This window comes from Vanellus vanellus (genome assembly GCF_965231255.1).
Source record: "Vanellus vanellus genome assembly, contig: HAP1_SCAFFOLD_59, whole genome shotgun sequence".
Lineage (NCBI taxonomy): Eukaryota > Metazoa > Chordata > Aves > Charadriiformes > Charadriidae > Vanellus > Vanellus vanellus.
Genome location: NW_028127359.1, coordinates 273,965 through 284,360, shown reverse-complemented (window position 1 = coordinate 284,360; position 10,396 = coordinate 273,965). Strand labels below are relative to the sequence as shown.

At 42.4% G+C, this 10,396-nt stretch overlaps 1 protein-coding gene across 1 annotated transcript; it reads left to right on the top strand.

Moving 5' to 3' along the window:
• Positions 1–394: 394 nt before the first annotated feature.
• LOC309685329 (uncharacterized protein) lies at positions 395–5,301 on the top strand (the record flags this gene model as incomplete). Its single annotated transcript, XM_082501109.1, has 6 exons — positions 395–610; positions 2,047–2,125; positions 2,215–2,328; positions 2,415–2,565; positions 3,729–3,848; positions 5,271–5,301. Exons 1-6 carry the CDS (start codon positions 473–475, stop codon positions 5,299–5,301), a joined length of 633 nt encoding a protein of 210 aa, XP_082357235.1. The 5' UTR covers positions 395–472.
• Positions 5,302–10,396: the final 5,095 nt, after the last annotated feature.

Genomic DNA, 10,396 nt, shown 5'->3' with positions numbered 1-10,396 from the left:
CAATTGCAACTTCCGAGCCACTGCCCAGATTGTGACAAATAATGTTGACTTAAGTTTCAGCTCGCTAAATATTTCCAACATGGATCAGCTTCTGCACAAACAAGCATCGAAAGGATCTTCCAAAGCGTGGTTTACAGTTGTGTGTTAGTTTAGCTGCTATAGAATGCATTTTGTGTCAGTGGTCAGGGAAAAAGCAAGGCGTGTGTATCGAGAGAGAAGCTAGAAAATACTTAATCATTGCAAGGGCTGCTCTTTTCTTTCACAGGATTTTTAAAATAAACTGTAACTGTTAGTTTGGCTGCCGTCTTTAAGACTCGGCATAGTAACGCTTACTCAGATGGCTAAGCCAAAGCACATTCCTGATGCAGGCTTTCTGACAGTTTAAGGGGACGTTTCTATAATTTCTCTTAGCGGTTACCCAGGCCCTTAGTGACCGACTAACAATGCGGCCTTTATCAGTAGTTTTGGATTGATGTTTCAGACCCTGAATTTTTTGAAGAAATCTGTCCCTTCAATGACTGAAGCCATTGGTGAGAGCTACCACAGGTGTCTGGTAGCTGGCTTGCTGTCTCCAAGACTCGTCGATGTCCAGCCATCCAGTTTGAGCCAGGTGAGCGCATATGAGGGAATCAAGGGGGAGATACAGCCCTCTGGTTTGGCGGGGCTGGAGAGGCTACAAGACATGATAACGTGGTTTTCGTATTATTTGCCAGTTGCCCTGAAATACGAGTGTTGGCTGGAGTTAGCAGAAGAAATAGTATGCTTAGCCGCAAACTATGGAGTTTGACTGGGAACAGCCCTAAGAGATTTGTCTTTAGAGACCCGTCTCTTAATTCTGGGCCACAGACGTGCACAAGGAAGCGTGCGCTCAGTGCTGGTCACGCGCAACATCAAGCCTCTTTCCCTCAGAGCAACCTTCATCCCCATCGGTTTCTCGAAGCATGAAGTTTAGTGCAGTAGCTGACGATGGGGGTGTCTCTCTGGGATGCGAGCTGTTGCAAACGTCAGCTTGCTGCACTACACACGACCGTTTGCTTCCAAGGAAGAGAGCTGTGGTAAAGGATTACTGGTGTCAGGTGAAAGCAGATCTTCACCTCTGCGGCCTTTGCCTCGTGCTACAGTAGCCCAACGTACTCCTCTTAGACTGCCCTCTTGTTGCTGCAACACCGTCATCACCTTTATCTCATGACGCTCACTGCCTTCTGTCTGCTTTATCCCGCCATAGTGACTTCACCCCCTCTGTCACAGGTTTTCCTTTGGCACCGACCGTTCTCTCTCATCTGAAGAGCTTCATGAGAGATGGAGTCTTTGTGATGAACAGCCCGTCTGTTTTTTAATAGCCTTTGCTGGATTGTGACTGTGCCGTTCGGAGACTTGTTATGCATTTGAGCAGGGATTCCTTTGGAATGTTAGTGAGACAAATTGCAGCAGTAGGGTCGAGAAGCTTGGTTTGCAGTTTTGTTTGCCGCTGTGAATAGCATTTGGTGTGTTTCCTTGCCTGCAACCAGTTTTCAGAAAAAGATGGAAATATCACATGTGTGTTCCACTGTGTAGAAATCCCTTGGAATGTAATGATTTTGCCTAGAAGGGAAAGATACTTTTAAATGTCTTTAAAAAAACCCAACTAAACAAAACCCCCAAAAGAGCAAAGTAAAAGTTTGTGGAGGAACCTTTCACCCTTCCTGCACTCCTGATGGCAACCTTACACGCACGGAATGCGTAATGGGGAGTGGCAGAGGATGTTACAGAAAAGAGCTAATTGGAAGTCAGTGCATGAAGCCTGTACTGCAGAGGCATGGATCTAAAGATCAGAATTAGCCTTCAGTAAGTTGAAATGTCAGAGGAAAAGTTACTGTGCTCCTCAGACCAAGGAGCAGTCCAGCCTGTGGCTCAAATTAAGACAAAGAGTGTGGAATGACTCGCATGTCTCCGAATTGACTTTGTGATGTCTGACTGAGTATACAGCTAGAAACAAACATTCACCGTTGATGGTTCAGGTGCTGAAAGTAGGTAAGATTCTCATTTTATTCTGTCTGTTATGTTTAGGAGGAGCAGGTGGAAGCAGTATTGTCAGCTGCTGTCCAGACAGGTTCTGCAGAACTTCTGAGAGGATGGACATCTGAAGGTAATACTTCTTGCCTTCTTTTAAGGTGACGTATTTTTTGAGTTTGAAATTTTTGATTCATTTCTTTTTTGTTCTCTTTTTTTCTAAAGTTGCCAGAAGTTCTGCAGTAGCCCAATCTGGCAAGATCCTTCCTCGAATTGAAAGGAAGCGGGCTGTTGAGAGAGCCAAGCCTTACCGTTTGCCTTCATTGGTATTAAGAGAAGGTAACTTTTAGGAGAGGGAATATAGCGGACAACTCACCGTCACTTTGATTACACAAGGCTGATATGTTTCCCTTCTTGCTTTACAGACTCAAGACCAAAGCCATTATCAACAATAACGAAACAAGCTCATGTGGGAAATGTGTGTAAAAGAGAAAATTTCCTCAGTCACGTATTGGCCAATATCAGAAAATTCTGGGAAGGAAATGAGCAGAAACCCAGTTTCTCCCAACGCGATGGGTAAGCAGCCTTTTGTCACAGTCTTGAGCTACATGTGTGGAGAGAGAGAGAAAAATCCATTTGCATTATGTGAGTGTTTTGGAGGGAAGGTGCACCTGCACAAAACTTTGGCTTTTTTGCACGTACAATATAGAACACTTGAGAAACTGTCCTTCATAAGGAGTATTTAGAGAGAGAGTTCTGCTATGAAAATCTCACTTATGCAAATACATTTAGATATATGAATATATACACACACACATACATACCACATTGCCATTATGGTGAATGTGTTTACAGAATTTAAGAGGGCTGACACAAAAACTTTGATTACCACTAAGGTACCGTTGTACAGATTTTGATAGACTTGCTCATGGGATCGAATAGTAATCTTTTACCGCTTCCTGCCCAGTTGCTGCTTCGTTTCTGTCTTTTTTACATCAACTTAAGCAGAATTCTAATGAGCAGGAAAGAGGCTTGCGGTTGTCCGATGATTTTCCTACGGGTGGCACGGTCAAATAAACTTGAATTCTGGTATGTGTGGACTTCAGGGGAATGGGAGTCAGTTACATTTTCCTTGTAATTCTAGTCCTAGAGCTACAGAACCGCCAGCCACAACATCAACTCCCCGTGATGCAGAGTTGTGCGATGCGTTTGCTGGGACACCAATTACAAAATCTTCACAAAAATGTTCCAGGAATAGTGGATCTAGCATGAATTTTTCCAAAAGGTGTTGCTTCTCGTATGTGGATGGATGGATGTGTGTGTGTAGACTTTCTGTGTTTTCCAAGTGCTTGCATTCCGCTTTGTCTCTGTGAAAGAAAAGGTCAACTTGGGCACACAAGTGAGGGGAGAATGTGAAGTGGTGCCAGTGTTGCAATGTAGATGATATTTCTTCTGGCGTGAGACTGACCTGACTAGCGCAATTTGCAAGGGATTCCTCTCTCCTCAGTGGCAGTGGTTTGGGAAATTAAGCATGAGATGTACCAAAATACTTGAGAAACTAGAAGATGCCTGTAGCTTGTTCTTGGGCCTGATACATCACCTGAACAGGGAGGGTTCACCTGTATTTCTTGTTCCTGGAATGTTTTTGTTATGTGTCGTGTCAGATTTCTTGACCGCAGCGTGATTTTTTCCCCCCATTTATTTATTACTTTTCATCTTTTAAATTGTGAATCTTCCAGATTGCTGGATTTGGTGGGCCGTCCCGTTCCTTCGTGTTCTCCCGTGCGGGCTTGTAGCTGGCAGTTCCCATGCAGACCACCTACTTCATCTGTGGCATCCAGCCCCTTTGGATCAAATATGTGTGGTCCCATCTCACACAAGAAATTCGCGGGAGCATCAGAGCTGAATGTACCTGAGACTCCTCCTGTGGTTAAGGTTTGTATTTTAAAAAAGCCAGCAACAACAACCGACCACACCAGACGCCGGTAAACTTGGTGTGAAATGAAACCACCAAAGAATTTAACGGAAACACTGTTGCGTTCACCTTGTGGAATATTTTCAGTGTGCGCGTGAGTATTGCATATACAGTCCTTTTGGAAGCAGCGCGTTAGGACCAGTCTTGAAGAGGGGAAGCTTAGCTCTAATTAAATTGCCGTGTGCCCATTGTCCCATAGCTTTGGGAAATACACTTCTTTATATTGCATGGAAGAAAGTGAGTTAACACTGGCATGTGGTCAGTACTCATTCAGGAAATCGCCTTGAGGAGAAGTGTATGGATTTCCCCAAGAATGTAGGCAGGAAGCAGCTGAAGTTGAAGGAAATATTCCTTTTCCGCAGGAAGAAATAACTGTTTCTAACAATTTTCCCAAAACTGAGGAAATTAATGTAAGTCAGCTATGTTCCCATTTTCGACAAAACAGAAAAACTCTTTGCAAATGGAGGACAGTCCTGTCTTACTGACAATTGGAAGGCACCCAAAACGGTCTCAGTTTCTTTAGCTGGTGAACGCAAGTTAAAGCCTCATTACATAAGGGCAGTTCTGTTTTTCTCCTATGCGTTTTGTGGACCTCTAACACCGAATAGAACCCATCAAGACTGGGGCCTTTGAGGGCTGTAGTAGGAAAAACAAAAGTGCCTAAACTATTTTTTAAAATAACCATACATTCGTTTGGTTTGTTAGAACTTAAAAGTTTCTTATTTGACTTAATAAAAGAAGTCGTTTAATTGTTAAAGACAACACAAAAAGTTGGGGAGTGCAGCTTTTCGATACTGGGGGCCGTTTACCAAATGACAAAATGCTGTGGGAACCAAACTCATTGTCGGAATGATTTAGGTGCTGAGATCGTTTACTCTCTGTTCCTTATTAACATAAACAGAATTCCCCGTAATGAGTTAATTTCAGCATCAAGATACTTCAAGCTACTTAAAAGTCTTTTTTTTTTTTCTTAAACTACATTTTTTACCATCTGAACTTTGTAAAATATGAATTTTGAAAGGTTGTTCACATGGACTGAAAATTAGAACTAGTGATTCTCCAGTTGTCCCAGGTTCTTCCCCATTGCTTTCACTTCTGCTGGCGCTGATGAGTTCTTCAGAAGACATCCGCCAGGAATCGTTAGTAACAGTTAGGAGTGAAATGCAAACTGAAGGGAAGGCGTACCACAAATAGATCGGTCTTAAGTAAGAGAAAGTGCTTTTCAGTGTCCCACATTTGAGATGAAGTTAAATGGGCAGTCACTTATTTAGCTGTCTCGGCTTTGGGATTTAGGATGACACTGTAGAGAAGAGGGTTACAGACTTGGCAATACGTAAGTCCCTTATGGTGTAGACGGGAAATTTGTGATGGGAAGAAGGCAGCGGGTACATGAGACGGTCACAAAGCTTCTGCAGTCATTCGTGTGGCAGTACGGGGAAGGTTTTTCTGCTTTCGTTATAACTGTTTTGTCCTGATTTAGATGTAAACACCTGCTTTTGGCTCGTCTGCCTTCACTGAATTGAGGACAAAGTAGTCACTGCTCTCTTGTTTGTAGATTTGTAAGCATGAAAGGAAAGCTTATGGCAGACTAGTATGTCTTGAGTTTAGTTGTGAAGCATGGTGTGTTGCTATCATAGGATGCTTTGGCAACTTTGGACAAGGCAGGAGGCAAGAAAACGAGCCGGTTCTATGGAGACTGCTGCAGAGGGGCTTCTTCCTTCTGCCATCGTTGGCTAGCACGATAACGTAGAGGGCTGGGCAAAGGTGCTTACACAGGGGTTAAATTCTCTTGAGCATCGGAGTCACTGGAAATAAGTCACAGATACTACTTTTGTTCTCACCATAAAAGCCTGAGTATCTCACTCAGGATCGTCAGATCTGAGGATCTAGAAGGAAAGAAGAATTGCTCCGTACAGGGAACTAGAAAGCACGAGGTGGAGGTAGTTAAAATATACGTGTTGTCTCGTGTAATCCAAGTGATTCCTGAAAGCGCAGTGTCGAGATGCCGAATGTGATACCTGGCCAGTTTGGCGCAGTGTTGCGGTCACACCTCTCATGACTGAAACTTCAGACGTTGGGGACATTTTGCCCCATTAGGTGCAGAGTCGGTCACTCCGTGTGGGTTAGTAATCGGTCCAGAAGGGACTGCAATGGGATGATTACTGGCAGTTGTGTATGCAGCTTGTATTGTAAAGCCGCTCACTTTGTCCACGAGTGGGGACAAATCGTTACTCGTGAAGAGGAACACCAGAAATGGAGCACTGAATGCTCTCTTCTATCCCTTCAACACATGAACTGTTATCTGTAGCAGAGAGTACCTTGTACGTGTCTTAACTTTTTACACCCAGTGGTGATCTGAAAGGAAAAGCAGCATTTCACTGTCCTCGGTTTCATCTAGCTCGACTTGAAGTTAGTCTGTTTGGTAATGAATATTGCCTTAACGGACCTTTTTTAACTTCAGGGGATTGAAGATAGTGCAGCACTGGGAGCATCTCCGTGTCAAGGAATGGGCCAGATCGACACTGCTCATGAGATAAAAACGGCAGTCGCTCCCAGAAGAAGTGCAAGAAAACGGAAAAACCTTAAGGTACAATTTGCTGAAAATACAGTCAGGGATGAAGAGGCGCAGCCTAGTGACCAACCTCTCTTAGCTGGGGAAGCAGACCATCCTGGGCAGCTTCAGGATTTAGACCCGGACTTGTCTTGCCAACCTGTCTTTTCGCCCCCTCTTTTGAGGTCGAGGGGAAAAAAATGTGTCTAGCATTTCCCGAATTGTGAAAGAACCAGTAAGCAAACCTCTGGTTGTCTCACGTTCTTGACTTTTGCTCTGTACCGCTTTTTCAAATCATACTTAGCAAGGCCTTGCCTTTTTCCTTGAAAGTATATCGAAAGAGAGCTTGAAATTAATCAGCTAAATGATTTGATTATTTTTTTCCTTCATGGAAACTAGCGACAAAAATCACCGTTGAATCTGTGTAAGTCAAGAATTAGGAAGCGTTGCTTTGCCTTTAACAAAAGGCAGAGTAGCTTTCTTTAAACTTACTTGGTGGGCTACCTCTTAATTGCAGACTTTCAGCTTGTAGGATGGTAGGAGAATTTGAGAGGGAAGGTTTGTTCTTGTGGAGAGAAACTGTCATGCTTTTGGGAATCACTCTGTCATGACTTCTTCATGAAAGAAACATTCATTTGTGTTCTGTAGAAGTGTAAGAACTTGTGCACGAGTAATGTTTTTGTTGCCTTGACACAGGAGCTTCCAACTCAAGAGGAGGAGGATACCAACTCCCGAGAGTCTGTAGGAAAGCCAAAACTCAAGAGAGGGAGAGCTGCAAAATCAAAAATGAAGCAAGCCAGCAAGTATGAAATTCTTTTTGAGCACTTATTTGCATTCCTTTGTCGTGCTAGCGATTCAGCTTTTAGCCACCGAACTGCCTCTTCCTCACTTGGCTCTACAGTTCTGCTCTGACTTTCTGAGCCTGTGCAGCTTGCTGGTCTGCTGGGCACCGTTTTCCCCACTTAGGGGTTTAGTTTTCTAATGGAAACAGAAGAGGAACGGGAGAGAAAAGGGCAAGTGGGCACTACTCTTTGCAACGATGGCACACTCTTCTATCCGTCTGTCTGTCTATCTGCCTATCTAAGGTCTTATTCCACCTTATGAAACCACACTCTTATGGTCTTTAGTTCCCTATAGAATGCAGGAGAAGGTCAGACAACGAGTAAAGAGAACTGCTTGTTTCTGGCCATGTTGTCCGGTTCCCTCTGGAAAACCGTTTGAGGACGGTTGCCTCTTAAAACCTGGGAGGTGGGAGGGGCTCTAAAAGCTCCTGCGAATAGTGACTGAGAATGCTCGGGGCAGTCTGGCAAGGAATGACAGCAGAAGGAAGCTTCTTGATGTACCTTTTCTGCCTTGATCCTGTCTACAAAGAAGGCCATAAATAATTCCTTGGCATTGATTTTGTAACTCCACGGGGTTTCTTTTCCTCTACTAAATACTGTTGGTAATAAAAGAATCAATTTGATACTTCTCTGTCTTTGCAGAACCACAAGAAAAGAAGGTCCTTGGTCACCTCCCCCAGTGGAAACAAGATTCACCTCTCCTTTTGGAAGCACACTAGCTAGAGCAATGGATCGTTTGGCAAGAACACGCCCAGTGTGCATGTCCGCAGCCAACCAAGTAGTTTAATTCCCCTTCAGAACTTCCTCTCGTAGAAGACTGCTCTCAGGGTTGTTACTGCATTACATTTATTTCCTGCCATTTCTTCAGTTCTTATGTAACTGCCCCTAAATAGCTTTGTAATTGATTTTAGAGGGGGTGGGGGGGAAGAAACCACAGGTAGAAGCCAATCCATAGTTTCTCGTGAGTCGTTGCTTTTTAATTCTTATCCATAGTCTTGCTGTTAGAGAACAGGGTTTTTTTGGAGTTAGTTGGTCACCTCCACCAGTGGAAATCAAATTCATCTCTCCGTTTGGAAGTCCAGTGGATGGAACAAAAAGCAAACAGAAAGAAACCACAGACATGGCAGAGAACACTCTGAAAGAACAAAAAAAGACTGTCTCATTTTCCACAGCCACTTGTGCGCCAGAAGATGCTGTAACTGTTTTTTAAGTTTATAATGAACACCACTGTTTGTAAAGTCATCCAAATGGTGTGGATTAGGAGAAAAGAAAAAAATCGTCTAATTTGGAAGAGATCATTTATAGAAATGGCTGTAAAATTTCATAAACAAAAGGTCTTCGATCAGTAACTCCATATGGACTTTGATTTCCTCTGTCAATGCAGTTTTCTATTTTATATTAAGACTTCATTCATTTATGTAGTATGTAGATACAACTTATTTTAGGAATGTTAAATAAACATGTGTACTTCACCATATGCTTACTGCCTGATAGCTTTTTTAGGGAACAGTGGGTTGAACGGTCTGTATAGGTCAGAAATATTAATGTTGGTTTGCAGGAGTGTTTGGAGCCCTCAAAAGTGAGGCCAACAGCTTTTTAAGCTTTTTAAAGTTTGCTTACAAGTCCTGTAACAAGTTGACATTTAAAACATCCAGGTTTATATTTTCTATGTGATGTTTGACCTTCTGCCACAAATAATTTGGCTCACAATGCAAAATGTTAATTCCTTACATTCACAGTTAAGCTGTACTGTACTGAAGTCAGAACGTAAACAACTGTATTTTAAGCTGTGCAATATTATTTGGTGCTTGTCCTAAACTTTGGGAAAGCTGCTCTTCGGTTCCTAAAACTACATCACACCTCAGAGGTTTCCCTATTTTTTACAATTTGTTGTCAGCAAAAAGTCGACTGTGTAGAGGGTGTGCTGCTTACAATAGCATATCAAATTTAAAGGGATACTGCCCACAGACTTTGGAATTTGAGTTCAAGAGTTGATTCTGATACAATATGTAGATGATTTACTAATTGCTGGAAAAACTCAAGAAAATGTTAGAACTGAAAGCATTAAGTTGCTAAATTTTCTAAGTCTCCAAAGACTAAAAGTTTCAAGATCTAAATTACAGTTTACAGAAGAAGTAGTAAAATATCTAGAGCACTGGCTTACAAAGGGGCATTAAAAATTAAATCCCGAAAGAGTAAAAGGAATCTTGCCTCTAACAATACCTACTAATAAAAGGCAAATAAGACAATTAGAATTGTTAGAGTACTGTCGACAATGGATAAAAGATTATAGCAATAAAGTAAAATATTTATATGAACGAAATTAACTAAAAATGAACTAGTAAAGTAGACCTCTGAGGACAAGAGGCGTTGGGAAGAGATAAAAAGAAAATTAATAGAAGCACCTGTCCTCAACTTACCTGATATCCGTAAACCCTTTCAAATTTTCATCAATGTGGATAATAGAACAACATATGTGGATTTGACCCAGGGATGGGCAGGGCAGAGAAAACCTGTAAGATATTATTCTAAAATCTTAGATCCTGTAAGCCAGGGGTGGACCACTTGCCTGCAAGTGGTAGTGGCAACCGCATTATTGATAGAGGAGGTCGGAAAAGTCACCTTAGGAAGTGAACTGAAAGTATATACCCCCCATAACATCCGGGGAGTGTTGCAACAACGAGCTGATAAATGGCTTACTGACAGTCGGTTGTCGAAGTATGAGAGAATTCTGATTAACTCCCCTAGATTAGAAATGGAAATGACTTCCATTCAAAATCCGGCCCAATTTTTATACGGAGAGCCCAAAGAAAGACTACTGTCTCCAGTTAATAAATCTACAGACCAAAATAAGAGAAGATTTAGAAGAAGAAGAATTAGATGAAAGAGAAAAATTCTTTGTGGACGGCTCCTCATGAGTAGTGGAAGGGAAACAAAAATCGGGATATGCCATCATGGATAAGTACACTTTTCGAATAAGAGAATCGGGGCCATTGAATACGGCTGGGTCTGCAAAAGCCTGTGAATCATATACTATGT